The 14,496-nt window shown below is 45.8% G+C and overlaps 4 protein-coding genes across 4 annotated transcripts in view; 3 read left to right on the forward strand and 1 right to left on the reverse strand.

Annotated features, from left to right (window-relative positions):
* cbx7a (chromobox homolog 7a) overlaps window positions 1-1,806 on the forward strand; it is a 5,957-nt gene extending 4,151 nt beyond the window's left edge. Inside the window, exons 5-6 of the mRNA XM_076032285.1 lie at window positions 1-22; window positions 1,109-1,806. The exon at window positions 1-22 is cut by the window's left edge and continues 291 nt beyond it. Coding sequence (XP_075888400.1) covers window positions 1-22; window positions 1,109-1,620 — 534 coding nt within the window. The 3' untranslated portion in view covers window positions 1,621-1,806. The remainder of the gene's footprint in view (window positions 23-1,108) is intronic.
* Window positions 1-2,616, forward strand: part of top3a (DNA topoisomerase III alpha) — a 27,774-nt gene extending 25,158 nt beyond the window's left edge. Inside the window, exon 19 of the mRNA XM_076032280.1 lies at window positions 1,920-2,616. Within this exon, the coding sequence (XP_075888395.1) occupies window positions 1,920-2,048 (129 nt within the window). The 3' untranslated portion in view covers window positions 2,049-2,616. The remainder of the gene's footprint in view (window positions 1-1,919) is intronic.
* A 668-nt stretch (window positions 2,617-3,284) lies between these two features.
* Window positions 3,285-7,440, forward strand: cpsf4 (cleavage and polyadenylation specific factor 4). The gene is made up of 8 exons (XM_076032286.1): window positions 3,285-3,698; window positions 3,847-3,897; window positions 4,559-4,711; window positions 4,811-4,906; window positions 4,992-5,085; window positions 6,055-6,127; window positions 6,236-6,397; window positions 7,207-7,440. Exons 1-8 carry the CDS (start codon window positions 3,596-3,598, stop codon window positions 7,273-7,275), a joined length of 801 nt encoding a protein of 266 aa, XP_075888401.1. The 5' UTR covers window positions 3,285-3,595; the 3' UTR covers window positions 7,276-7,440.
* A 511-nt stretch (window positions 7,441-7,951) lies between these two features.
* atp5mf (ATP synthase membrane subunit f) lies at window positions 7,952-10,430 on the reverse strand. The gene is made up of 4 exons (XM_076032293.1): window positions 10,363-10,430; window positions 9,145-9,252; window positions 8,224-8,340; window positions 7,952-8,126 (listed from the first exon to the last, which is right to left on the reverse strand). The coding sequence occupies exons 1-4, from the start codon at window positions 10,376-10,378 to the stop codon at window positions 8,098-8,100; spliced, it is 270 nt and encodes an 89-aa protein (XP_075888408.1). The 5' UTR covers window positions 10,379-10,430; the 3' UTR covers window positions 7,952-8,097.
* Between the last annotated feature and the right edge of the window lie 4,066 nt (window positions 10,431-14,496).

Consider the following 14,496-nt stretch of genomic DNA (forward strand, 5'->3'; position numbering starts at 1 on the left):
GGACGGGAAGACAGTTCGTACGGTCAGTTCACGGTCACGTCGGAAGCCTGGCGCTTGCTCCACGATATTGAGATTCAAAGGTTCAAACAGATTTCATCTGTCACGTGTCACGTTAGGTGGTAATCTATTACTAAGTCATCCACCGCTGTAATTAAACTACTTTTTTAGTAACAGAGAACACGCAGGGATTACTCTGGCAAAACTGGTAATTATATCATAATTACTTTATCAGGTAACGATTCCATGACTTTTCTGAAATATTTTGCAAGCTGAAAAATGTCTCATCATCCACAAAAATGTCTGAAATTTTGAAGAACAACAGAAAACAACGATGTCGCAATTTGATGATGCAGCCGCGCATGCAACGTCGTTGGTATGCGGCGACGCACCAAAACAAGCATGGCGGCGGCAAAAGGAGACACAGCGACTGTATCTGATAGCTGGAAATACAAACCTTACTTTGAGTTCATCTCGTCTCAATGAATGAATATTGTGGTTCATTGTACGTCATGTGCAGGAAACAAGACCTTCTCAACTCTTACTTCATCTTTTTTGAACTAAAGGAATTAGTAATTAGTAATCGATTACTTATGAAACAAAGTGGTTAAAGAAGTAATCAGATTACTTTTAAAATGAGTAATCAGTTGTGGGATTACTTTTATGGAGTAATACCAACAACACTGGTAATGTAATTAGTTGCAAAAATAGAATATATGTAGCAATATCAACAAAAATAGTGCTAGCAATAATACTTCAATAGTGAAGTATAATATTGTAAGCATAATAATCAATATAGTATGATTAGTTACATGATTTTGAAATGTAGTATGTGTAATATATAACAAAATCTAATCCAATCTAACATATATATGACGTATATATGTATGTATATATATCTATATCTATATCTAATCTATATATATATATATATGTATATATATCTATATCTATATCTATCTATCTATATCTATATATATCTCTCTCTCTCTCTCTCTCTATATATATATATATATATATATATATATATATATATATATATACATATACATATACAGTAGATGTATGTTAAAAAACACATCTGTATTTTTGTTTTTTCTTCTCTGTTAAGGTCGCTCAGAGTGCAGCTCCCCTCCCTTGCTGGAGCGACAGGACCTGGACCCGGAGGTGGAGAAGGTGAAGGTGGACACCAGTCACACGGCCGTAGGGACAGAGGGACGGACGGAGGCATCAGGCAGGGGGACATCTGCAACCAGGTGGGAGAAGACAATCGCGCTTGGCCAATCAAAGGACATCAGCTCAGTGTCTCAGGCCATGGCCGGCAACGGGTTTGCCGCCCCCTGCAGGTCGCGGTGCGCCAGGTCAGGTGAGGAGGACACAGAGTCGGAGAGTCAGTGTCCCGTCTTAGAAAGAAGCGTTTGTCCGAGCAGCGACGCGGCGCCGGCCTGCGGTCCGGACACGGCGGGCGACAATCAGAGACTCGGCGCAGCGACACCCGGTGACCAGGCGTCCCTCGCCGCCAAGCATCCCGGCAGGGTGATCATGACCAACGTGACTATCAACTCGCTGACAGTGACATTCCTGGAAGCCACAGTGGCGGATGGCTTCTTCAAGGGCCACTGAAGCGACGCCCCAGGGAGGCGCGGGGGAAGATCGGAAGACAACAATCCAACTTTGCCACTCACTATTGAATATGTGTATAGTTGTATGTGTACAATTCCCATGAGTTTACAACACTACACTTATTTCCTACTGAGATCAACAAATGTCTTTGCTTTGACGTTTGCAGTGAAAAAAAAAAAACGAAAACGCTGAGTGGTGACATCACTATTGTGGATTTTTCAGTGTGAAAGCCCGAGGCCCCAATAACACTTCCGGTCCATGCGTTGCAGTCCAAGATCTCACGAGAAGGTTTCAGGCAGCAGTCCAAAATAATGCAAAGGTTCACATTACGACTTCCAAGCAGCTACTTTTTCCAGTGCTTTTTTGCAACAGAGCTGTCCTCAGGGGCCTGGTTCAGTCTTTTCTTACCGACGACATTTTTGTATTGACGAACGCTCCTCCATTTAATATGCTCACCGAGCTTCACTGCATGGCTCACTCGTCTGTGCCACGCTTGCAAAAAAAAAAAAATTACAATGAAATAAATAAATAAAGCTCCGTCCCGTTGTTAGTCGAGAAGGTTTATTTCCGTCACAAAAGAAGCAAAAGAAGAAGAAGAAGGAAAAAAATAAAATAATAATATCCGTCGCTTAGATGTAGTTCTGTATTTTAAGAAGGATGGATGCACAAAAAGAAATGCAGTGTTGTTTGCTTGTCTGTCCTTTTTACTTTTCAAGTGTGAAATGCTACCTGGTTCTATTTTTGTACTACCCTATTGATAGTCCACTCTTTTCCTAGCCTTTGTGCTGTTCAAAAGGGGTGATGTCAGTGTGCCCGGCTGCTGTTAATGCTCTGTAAAGTAACGTGCAAACGGACGCGTGTGTACATTATGTTAGATTGTACTGAACTATTATTTATTGCATGTCTCACGTATAAGCTAGACAAAGTCACATCACTCGGCGTGTCAGAAAACGGCCTCTCTCTCTCTCTGGCACGGAATGATCATGTCCTCTCTCTCTCTCTCTAAAAAATAAATAATGACATTTTTATTTTGATTGCCTTTACAATAAATATGTACTAAAAAACAAAGTGCCTCGTGAAACAAATTGAACTCATGGGACGATCACTTCTTTTCTCCTCTAACGATTCTACTTCTGCTAACGAGGCACTTGTTTGTGCACCTGACTTGTTTGCAAAGGTTTAAGTGATGCCAAATCTCAACAACCAGGTGTCTCGTGTTTGGGGGTGATGATAAAACTATAGCTAGTATCAAGCACTAAAAATAAGTTGGTTAATGAGTTAATAGTTTCTCCTGTAGAGAAATTGTTGATTCTCCGGAATTATGGAGTATCTATCGTCCAACTCAGATGAAGTTGCTTTACCTCAACAGTTACGTTGCTGTATTTGGCCAGTAGATGGCGACTAGTTGACAGGAAACTGATTGCTCTTCGAACAGAACAGTTTTTAAATTAGTATCAATTTGTGGTGTAAATACCGTTACAAATGTGTGAATGCAAGCGAGTAAATGATTCACTTTGATTACTGAGGTAAATCGATCAATAATAGATGAGTAAATTAACTTAATACACACAGACACACACACACATCAACCACAGCACAAATACCATACAATTGAAAAACGAGCCAATCGCTCGGGGATCCTTTGGTCTCGCCTTATTTCCGACAGGTCAGGGGTCACTCTGCGCGCTTCTCATTCGAAGAGACACAACTTGTTAAAGGACAGCTAAACCACACGGACATACAAATGTCCTGGATTTTTCTTTAAAACACATTATACGTTTAAGGAAACAGCATTTTGCTTGACTTTGCTCTTGATAACTTCGCTGATCTTACCAAAGCTATTTGGTTAGCCTAGCTAACCACTTTAGCCATTTTAACTGGCTGATGAGGAAACACTAGCTAGCTGCCTCAACTTGAATATATCAATTATAAACTAAATTTTCCTCTTTCGAACGAAGGACATAACAACGCAGCAATGCAGGACCTACTGGCTAACGTGGACCACATCAAGTTTGACTTGGAAATCGCAGTACAGCAGCAGCTAGGGGCTCAGCCGCTCCCCTTCCCTGGCATGGACAGTAAGTTGCTACGGTGCTAGCCGGTAACTAGCCGATGTAGCCGTTAGCATTTCACGATAAAGTGATGATTGCGGCAAGGTACTAAACGCCGCTAATTGTCCGCTCTGTGCACGTTCTTTCACATTTTTAAAATAATGCCTTCTTGCAGAATCCGGGGCTGCTGTGTGCGAGTTCTTCATGAGAGCAGCGTGCGTGAAAGGTAAATAACATGCCACCAAACAATGATCAGTCTTTAAAGGGATACCGTTTTGTTATTTTGTGTGCTATGTTCTCACCGCTCACATTATTATTATTATTATTATTATTATTATTATTATTATTATTATTATTATTATTATTATTATTATTATCTATGTAAGATATTAGGAAACATTTAGGGAACTGTCGTTCGGGCTGCACACTCGCACTTTACCTTTGGTCAGTGTTGCTTTTATTTTACCCACGTCTGCTCACCTACACTTATGTAAAATATAATTATATTGTCCGTCACATTAATTTGAAAACACTGGTCCTGAAACAACGCTGCTGTTACTCCTGCAAGCTTTTAAGCAGTAAGGGATGTGAGGCTGACTATGAAGATGGTAAACTCTGAGAACACATCCTTGCGTCTGTTCCGTTCAATCATTTTACCATGTGTTTAGATTTTTTTTTTTACACCAACCACATCACAAGAGTCCAATTTGACCAGATATCTGTATTTTATGTAATAGGATTCAGTAATAAGTCCTGAACTTTTCCATTCAAAACTATGAAATAACACACAGGATTAAGGTCTCAATTGAGTCCAGTTGAAAATAGTTTCAAAATAAGAGTTAGAGAAGACGCATGTACCATTGTCTGTGTGTGCGTGTTGGCTTCAGGGGGCATGTGCCCGTTCCGTCACATCAGCGGAGAGAAGACGGTGGTGTGCAAACACTGGCTCCGAGGCCTGTGCAAGAAGGGGGACCAGTGCGAGTTTCTCCACGAATACGACATGACCAAGATGCCCGAGTGCTACTTCTACTCCAAGTTTGGTCCGCAGCCTCGCACTTCGACCCCGTGACCGTTTATCCACGAGATCGGTTTTAAAACCGAAAAAAAAAATTAACGTTGTTACGTCTGCGTCTTTTCAGGAGAGTGTAGCAACAAAGAATGCCCCTTCCTGCACATCGACCCCGAGTCCAAAATCAAAGACTGTCCCTGGTACGACCGAGGCTTCTGCAAACACGGTGGGTCCTGAACGCCGGCTGAGGAGTCTTCACGCGAATACGGAACGTAAAGCTCATCGTCGTCTGTTTTGCATCTTTGCTTCAGGTCCCGACTGCAGACACAGACACACGAGACGAGTCATCTGTGTCAACTACCTGGTGGGCTTCTGTCCAGAAGGAAAATCCTGCAAATTCATGCAGTACGTAATCACATCATTTATTCTACGTGACGGAGAGTTTCTGGTGCAGAGTTTACGAGGGATGCGAATTGTCGATTAATTCGTTAGTCGGTAGTTGATGCACCTGATCGACCAATTAGCGATTAATTGATCAGCGGCGAATTTGCCTGAGAACCTAAATTTCACAACGAAAAATGTGTAAGGAATTATTTAACCCTTGAATAATGCTGAGGATCCAATGTGATCAATTTTTACATTATTGAACAGTTAAAAACACCCTAAACATTCATCCTCTGACTTTAAGTTGACTTCTAACGGCTCACATTTCAACTTTCAAACTTAAAGTTGTTTAAAAGTAACTTGTTCGAGGTTCATTATGACCACCACAGTATCTACAGTTGAATTGCTCTTTCCTGCCATTACATTGTTACAATGATATTAACTATAAAAAATGTTCAAATAATTGCAACTAATTTAATTTAATCGATTAAATTCTTAATCAACAATTAATCGATTCGTTGTTGACATCCCTAGAGTTTACACAATGCTTTGCTGATTTTTCATTTTAAGAATTTAGCCCTTTGTGACATCACAAAAGGCTATTGTCTTCCAGAGTTGAGTGTTTTAGCATACGCCTGAAAGGTGGCGCGAGCAAAAGAAGTTAAAGTTGGAATTTTCTCATTTCTGGGCGGTTCAATGACGAGCTGGAAACATGCATTATTATTACAAAATAGAGCAAATTCAGTCAAATATTGCATTTTTAAGATTTTATCATGAAAATACAAACATCCCGGAGCCTGTCCATCCTGGACATTTCCAAAGAGAACCTCGTGCAAGGAGACGTGAAGTCAGCTGATACAGTGTTTAGGGTCAGATGGGGGCAGGTGATTGGCTGTGGCCACACCTAAAGGGGTCAGTTACAGAGAAAATCCCTCAGTTTTACTGGTTCAAGACTGAGATGTTGACTGTTACCCCCCGCCCCCCCTCCAGCCCTCGCTTTGAGTTGCCGATGGGAACCTCTGAGCAGCCCCCACTCCCGCAGCAAGCACAGAACCAGGCCAAGGTGAGCTGCCTCAGCACGGCTGCAGACCACATAGAGCCAAAATGTTTTATCTATGTGAAATCTCCTGATGCGACCCCCCCCACACCTCTCCCTCCCTCCCCCCTGCAGCCCGTCCCCACCATCGGCCGCTCCTCGCTCTCTCTGATCCAGCTGACCAGCGCCAGCCCGGGCCAGCGGATGCAGAACCAGGCGCCCATGGGCGGCCCCCACCAGAACAACATGATGGGCAACAGAGGGCCTCGGCCGCTGGACCAGGTCACCTGCTACAAAGTGAGTTGGCTGCTTGGTAACTTTAATGAGCCAGAATGTGTTACACTGGACTTGATGTACCACTGTGTGTTCTAAAGCAGCGTTTCTCAACTGGCGGGTCGCAGAGCTGTTTGGATTGGGTCTCGTCTCTGTGCACAGTTCCCTTTTTATTCTTTCTTTAAAAAAAAAAAAAAAAAAAAATATCTATAGGGAAATTTGACATCATTTTAACCGCAATAACCTGTAAAAGTGCTATGTCTGGCTCAATGAAATTAAACAGTTTAGTTGTTGAACATCACATTTCATAAGTGTTCAATATGTGCACCGCCTGCGACGCGGCACACTGGGTCAACTGGGTGTGCCATGTCACAACTGTGTGCTAGCATATTCCCAGACGCACAATGGCTCAAACATTGAACTATAAAATCTTGATCCGTTTCTCTACATTCTGTGAAAATTTGAGGTTGTTTCAACAAGAATTGGAAAAATGATTGGCCTTGCGAAATGATGTGAAATGTTTTGGGGTGTGTGTGTGTGTGTGTGTGTGTGTGTGTGTGTGTGTGTGTGTGTGTGTGTGTGTGTGTGTGTGTGTGTGTGTGTGTGTGTGTGTGTGTGTGTGTGTGTGTGTGTGTGTGCTTCATTATAATGGAAAATATGTGGGCCCTGAGACGCCGCCAGTTGAGAAGCTCTGCTCTGAAGCCAAACGCTGAGATGCCGACTGCTCGCGACTGACCCCGATATCATTTATTTTCCCTACTATTTCGTTTTTGATTCTCCTCATTTCTGCTCCGGGCAGAGACCCACTAACGCCGTTCTTTGTGTGCGTCTAGTGCGGCGAGAAGGGTCACTACGCCAACAAATGCACCAAAGGTCACCTTGCCTTCCTGAGCGGACAGTAAAACCCCTGCAGAGGACCGACGGTGCTGCCGCTGAGCCCCTGCCAGACGCGAGGAGGAACACCCGTCGCACCACAAGGCCCGAGTCCAACATTCAAGGCTTCGACCGGCTCCGTCGCGTGACTTTGTACAAATAAAGGAAGCCACTTTTGTTTCTTTGCCAGCGTCGACACGTGGTGACCGCCGTTGTTTCCACCGCGTAGAGGAAGCAGACCCGAGACATTTCAACTCTGGTTCCGTCTGCGCCGGTATACACGATAGACACGCCCCTCTGGTCACGTGACTGCACCAGTAACTGACCCGTCTTGTCTGTGGGTCTCTCGAGCGATCCGATAGGTGCGAGACAACCGAGCACCGGTTTGTACCCTTTGATTATAGTTCCGCTTCCACCGTAGTGTAACGACTGAACATTGTTTCCGCTGACGCTCATACCGGTGCGTTCACCAGTTCTGTGCGTTATATCAGAAGCCGCATTTTGAATGTTGGTCAAGAAGACGTTTGCTCAGCAGCTGCCGGCCTTCCAAGAAATTCCACTGAGTGGACGCTATGAACGCCTTCTCTCTCCACACAGCTCGTACCAATAAATGCTCTTGTTCTACGAAACGTCGGCAATTTGTGTTTTCTTGTCAAACTGCAGGAGTTCCAGCCGGGCTCATTTTTAAACTCGCACGCACGCACGCAATGTCCAACAATAAATTTTATTTATTGGTCACAAGTTACATATTCAACACAGAGAATAGAAACAGCAGGGCGCGACCGAGAGAGGTGGAGACCAAATCCCTGGAGGTCTGACTGCTGGGCTGGGGGGGGGGCGAGTGGAGGGTCTCAATGGTACTTCCTCCAGCGATCGTGTTCTGAAGGACAAGGACAGCGGGAATGTTAACAGTCACGGACGGCTTAAGGTAACGAGGCAAGGAGTGCAAAAGAAAAGCAGGCGTCGGAAAGTCTTACTGATGTGGTCGTATTCCCACATGTAGCTCATCGCCACGTAGCCCACCAGCAGCATAGCAATCCCGCCAATGCCGCCCTTCTTCACATTGATGTACTTGTTGTAATATCTGTCATGGCCTGGAACGCAAAAGGGCAACAAAAAAAATATATGTAAATGGATGAACAACAGATTGGCAATGTTAAGTGTAGTCTGTGAGCTGCAAGGACCCACAATTATTCTCAGTCTAAGTTGGTAATAGCACAATGGAAGGCAGACGAAAATGACATTAATGGGGGTGGGAGAAAAAAGTATCGTGATTTTTTTGTTGTTCAAAAATCCCCCCCCCCCCCAAATTCAAATGCTTAATTTTAGTCTGTTGAGCCCGGTTGGAAAAAGTTACCACTATTCTCCAGCAGAGGGCGCTGCGTTCGCGGTAAAAACAAATAAAACAGCAGTTTAACTATGTGTGTATACATCTCATTTTGCCAGAAAGGTTTCAGAAGCCTGTTTTTTTTTGTTACTGTACTTTTATACACTTTTATGCAGTCCAGGCTTATGAAAAGAGAGTAAACGTATATATTGCTGCTGAATACATCTTAAGAACTGACTTAAATATGGTTCCTGGAATAGTGTGTGTAGACCATCATGATCACTAAACTGTTTCACTGGTGTTACAGACGGAAAAAAGGGAGAAAGAAAGAGAATCGCAATTTAAATTGAATCGGCATCCAGAAAGTGGTAGACTGCGTATCGTCCCAGCCCTGTTACACAATGTTTAGCAGCCAGCCTACGAGTCTGAAGATCTAAAGTCTTTTTTTTATTCCTTTGCTGAGACTTTGTAACAGCTAGTCAAAATGTTACAGTGTCATGTTTTGATAGTAGCAGCAGCAGCAGTACTAGGTTGATGGCCAAATCTCGTCAGGTGTAACAGGTTTCCTCACCCCTGCGGACGGACGCCAGCAAGCCATTGGGGGTGAAGTCCCGGCCTCCCAGCCAAGTTCCCAGTTCGCCCAGCTTCACGTCCATCAGACGCTTCTCAATAACGGGAACTGCTCGCACATGGGGAAAAGAGTAAGGACGGATTAATACGAGCGAGGTAATGAGTCGGTGGACTGAGTGATGATGCGCGATGGATGGAAACCGCGGTTGACTTTCTTCACACAAAAAGTCACAGCCAAGAAACTAAATAGCACTAAATAAATGATCAATGGATATCAAACGTTATTAATGACACGTTTTAACCCTTTAAAACGCTTTGGCTCGTCCTTCCTCCGAGTTGTCAGGTGCGGTCATTTAAAGCCGAGCGTCTCTTTGACCCTTGAGAGAAGCAACCAGGCCGAGCGGTCGTTTGTTACGGTCACACCAAGACATATTTTAAAAAAACAACACACGCCACTGGGTTTCACACAAACCTACACCAGACTGCATAGTAGACGCTAATGACCGTGTGGTCTTCAAGCAGTCAAGTAATCAATATGAATATTTTAAAACGATACACGTTGCTTTTCCATTAAACACCGCCGCTTGTGTTCTTGTGATGCATTTGAGCGACCTGTCATTCGCTTTGACTTCAGCCAAGTTTAGCGGACACATTCATTTGCCATTCACGCACCTACTGAGAGCAGTTCCTTTACAAGACTGACTCAACACGAGCGAAGGCACACAGAAATGTTACACTCTGCCGTTTGCACTCAAATAAACGCAGATTTTGACGCAAATCCGCGTTTTTATAAACAGTGGACCCCTCAAGTTGGAGGTTAGCTTAGCTTGGAGGCTGGCGAGCTAGCTAGCAAGGAGAGCGCCCGGGTACACTGAATGCAACATACAAAACTTCGAGCGCTAATATCGCGGGTCACAGCTATAACAATAACACTGAAAGCTTCTCGTCAATGAAACTGACAAGCATGTCGTCCAAAAAGCGACAGGCAGCGAAAAGCCCAACTTCAAAAACTGGCAATGACACGCAAAGTCCTTGACGTGACTGAGAGAACCGAGTGCGGCCTCCTTCGACCTGGAAAAACACCGGTTAAAGCTCCAGTTCTGGCCAGTCCCGCAGTGAAACACACGCACACTTTGCAGAAAGGGTGAAACACAGCAACAAGCGAAGGCATCACAAAAAACGATGTATTTTTGCGTTGAGAGAGGGCACGCTGAATTACCTGGTCTGTCCGCCATCTTGACTGGTACGGAGAGCTCACACAGCCGGGGATGCTGGGAATAAAAGGGAGCAGAGTGCATTATGGGAAGCCGGTGCTGTGTGGCGCTTTCGCCGCTAGAGAGCAGCAGAAGCAGCGCGAGTGAGCGGCTTTGCAGTGCGGAACAAAGGCAACGTGTCGAGCAACTAAAATTAGATAAGAATGGGAGCCTTAAAAAAAAAAGACAATAATGAAATTAAATGAAATACTAGCTCATTATGGTGTTGTTGTTGTTGTTTTTGGCACATACTTGTATTTATCCCATCTGTAACAGGAGGAAACAATAACAAGCATCTGCAACATAAAGACATTTTAGCCATCAACTAACATTTAGGCACTTGGCTTAATTCTTGACGATCAAAATGCACCTTTGGTTGGGGATGTTCCTGTCAAAAAAAAAAGAAGTGGACACAAATACAGAACATAAACATATTTGCATTGCATTGCATTGATACTGTACTATAGGTGTTTTTCCATGTATTTCATAGACGCGTATCCATGTTTGTGCAGTCACATCTCTCCAAGGAAAGCACACCAAGCGCAACCTCGGGGGTCTTTACCTCGCCGCTCTCTCCTGACTCTCCATTGCAACGCAATCGATGCAGGTACACTGTGTAGCACGCGCGCACACACACACACACATAGAAAGCCAGCGGCGCTGCTACAACGCGTGATGTACCTGAAGGTGTAGTTCAGAGCTGATTGTGGCTGAGGCTCGCTGTGCTCGCTCAGGCCGATTCTCAACACGCCCACCGATCGATACCTCCTCCTCTATCCCAACCTCCTGCTCCTCCCTCTCCATTCTCCTCCTCTCCCTTTTTTCCTTTTACACACACACACACACACACACACACACACGCACAGAGTGAATGAATTAGGGTGTGTATTAGCAGCCTTGGCCTTCTTCCAAGACTAAGCAGCAACCTCTTTCCATTATTAGACTCTGTTTCACTCTAATGACTTTAATTGGATCCGAGGACTCACACAGCTGTCCGATATAAGTGCACACATGCACGCAAACACTACCTTTACGTCGCGCGCTGCGCAAATCAGGCCGTGCTTGTGCACGATGATGAGTGGGAGCCCCTCAATAGGTCGAGTCTTGATTGATGATTCAGCTTTCTTTCCTGAATGCTCTGTGCTGTGCTCACATTTTCTCCGTCCTCTGCTTGATTATCGAGCCAAACCGATGCGTCTTAATAGTCGAACTGAATCTTGAATACCTGAATACCTCATACAGAATAAAATAAATATCCTCGGACCAAGAAGGGTCCTCTCTGTGTATTCCCGGGTTCACTCCGGGTACTCGGGCGTCTTCCACAGACTTGCACGTTAATCTACTGGGCAACTCCTAAGCGTCTGTTGTTGTGACTGCGAATGGATGTTTGTCTCTACAAGCCAAGCTTACCACCCCAAGACAGCTGGGACAGGCTCCATTGCCCCCCAGTTATCCCCCCCCTTCCCCCCAGCAGCCCTTAGTGCTGAAGGTGTGGTGATTCAGCCTTGACCTTTGACCCTCACTTCTGCTCGTAAGCAAATACTGATTAGCTGAGAGCTCGCAGCTAAAAGGCGAGGTTGTCGCTGATGCATTGTCCAGTCAAACCTGGAGAGAAACCACAGGCCTTGTGTATTGTGAGGCAACAGGCGCAGGTGCTTCATCCAATCCAGATTGCTTTCTATCAGAATCTTGATTACTATAATTAGAAAATTGCAGTCAGCGTGGCTCTATGGAAAAAAAAAAAGATTCTATTGTCACTTATGGAGGTTTTGATCTACGTGCAGTGTGCCAGTTTGGAGACAGTCTAAATCTTACAGGTAAACAATCATCAAATTTTTTGAGAGTAAATCCTATAAATGATTCAGTCCTTATAACTCTTTTTTTTTTTTTTAAATATATAAACAGAGAGATTGTGCCAGGTGATCAGAGGCTCATCAGAGACTAACACCTGTTGTGTTCAATCCTTCTTGATGCAGTGGAGTGAACCAAAACCTAAGACCAAATTCAGACGATCCCATTTTTCTGGAAGGTCGATCTGATTTAACACCCGGCGGCGAGGCACCGAAACCCTGTAATCTGATCTGATGCCGCTCCGCACTGGAAACAGGCCAGCGTTCACCCTCTAAAGGTGACAAATTACCCGCATGCGTCGGCGGAACAACAACAAAAAACGCTCGCACAGAGCGAACGAAGGCGCCAAAAGGTGAGGGAACTGGACCGCAGCATAATCCCATTTAGACCGAGGCAGAAATAACCCCGAGGTGGCGCTCCGGGTCGCTCCGGGTCGCTCCATCGCTCGCTCAGTCGGTCGGCTGGCCGGCTCCGCTTGTTTGTTGCGAGATGCCCGCGGGGCCCCCGCTGCACTTTGGTGTCTCCCACCAGCTACACACACACACACACACACACACACATGCACAAACAAAAGCACTGTGGGGATGGGTGATTTTATTCCACCTCGAGAGGCAGGTGCCCTGGAGGTCCGCCACAGAAGACGGCTCTTTGAAGCTGATGGGGGGAGATAGACGGAGAGAGAGAGAGAGAGGGAGGGGGAGAAAGAATGAGAGATAAGGGTGGTGAGGGCGGGGGGGGGTTGCTGGGGGCTTGTGCAGGGAGGGTGAGGGGTGAGTCGGGGGGGTGGGGGGGGCAGAAATGGAGTGCAGACGGGGATGAAAGGCGCAAGTGGCAGCAGAGGGAGAAGGATGAAGAAGAGTGAGAGGGGGGAGGGGGGGAGGGATGAAGGGTAAGGGAGGGGGAGGGGCCGGAGATGACGTCTCGGGAACGCCGCCTCGTGACCTTTAAGCAGCCGCCCTCGTCCATGTTGCTCCATCCTTCCTGCCGACATCTTCCATCCATCCATCCATCCATCCATCCATCCATCCATCCATCCATCCATCCATCCAGCCGCCTCCTCGACTTCAGGCCCCTGAGCTCCCTCCTCGTAAACTCTCTCTTTTCCCACCTCTGCCCCCCCCCCCAGGCATCGATCCCTCCCTGTCCGCCGGTGCTCTTTACCCTCATTCATTATTCCCTTTACTAACTCTCTCCCTCCTCCACCTCCCCTGCGCTGACCGAGCTCTCGGCTGCACATGGGGGGGGCAGGGCCAAGGATCAGACAAACACATCAGACATGACGGCAGACCAGCCGGAGTGACCACCGGAGAGTCTGTGGTTTTTATCAGCTCTCCCGTTACTAATATAACCTCGTTAGCGATACGGGGATGAGCGAGGGAGCCGGCCGGCCCCGCCGAGCGTCCCGGAGGAGACGCTCGTGCGTGAGGCTGATGCACGGGAGTAAAGCAGGAGGAGGAAAGTGTGGAAACGCTCCGCCGGGACCGCTTCATTTCTCCGCGGTAATGGCCCGTGCCACTAAATCAAACACACACTTTCAAGTGTGCACTCCAGTGTAATGGGAGCTAATGGCGCGCTGGCTAGTCAGTCCGTATCCCGCTGACGAACAAAGAGGAGAAATGAAAATGGAACCCCCCCCCCCAAAAAAAAAATATTGCCGTAAGAGATGAGTGCTGGTGTAAGTAATTGTTAGCATTCTGAGGGGGTGCGGGGGAGGAGTACATAGTATGAAAATATAGAAAGAAACGAATGATATGCTCAGTTAACCAAGACACATTGTAGCCTCAGTTTCAGAGAAAAAAAAACGTCGGGAATTGTTGAGCTGTTTGACTGTCTAGTCAGTTTTATGAAGAAACAACTGAAGACTTGTCGCTTGATGGTGAGGGAGTTGTTATTGCTGTACGTATGAAGCTAGCGAGGAAGCAATTAGCCTGTGGCTGCACAGCAGCTAGCCAAGCTTTGCCCCACTGACCCGTGTGGTCATCGGTTGGACTTCACTCCTTTCTCAGAAAGGATCCAGTTCCTAGGTTTTCAGTGCTTCTACGCCAGCTAGTGGCTGTTTGGCTTGCAGAGTGCACTCGAGTTTTGACATTTTTCTGTACAGTGGCACAAAAGGCAAAAAATATGTGGCGACATTTCAAAAGAGGGTTGCTTGGAAGATATTTCAAAGGCCTGGCTGGACAGTAGCAAATACACATTGGTAGCAGCTGGTGATGAGGAAATGAGAGAATGGAGGTAAAAAGCTAAAATCT

The sequence above is a fragment of the Nelusetta ayraudi genome, unplaced genomic scaffold, assembly GCF_046127955.1.
Source record: "Nelusetta ayraudi isolate G7.1 ecotype Tasmania unplaced genomic scaffold, CSIRO-AGI_Nayr_v1 ptg000034l, whole genome shotgun sequence".
Taxonomy (NCBI): domain Eukaryota; kingdom Metazoa; phylum Chordata; class Actinopteri; order Tetraodontiformes; family Monacanthidae; genus Nelusetta; species Nelusetta ayraudi.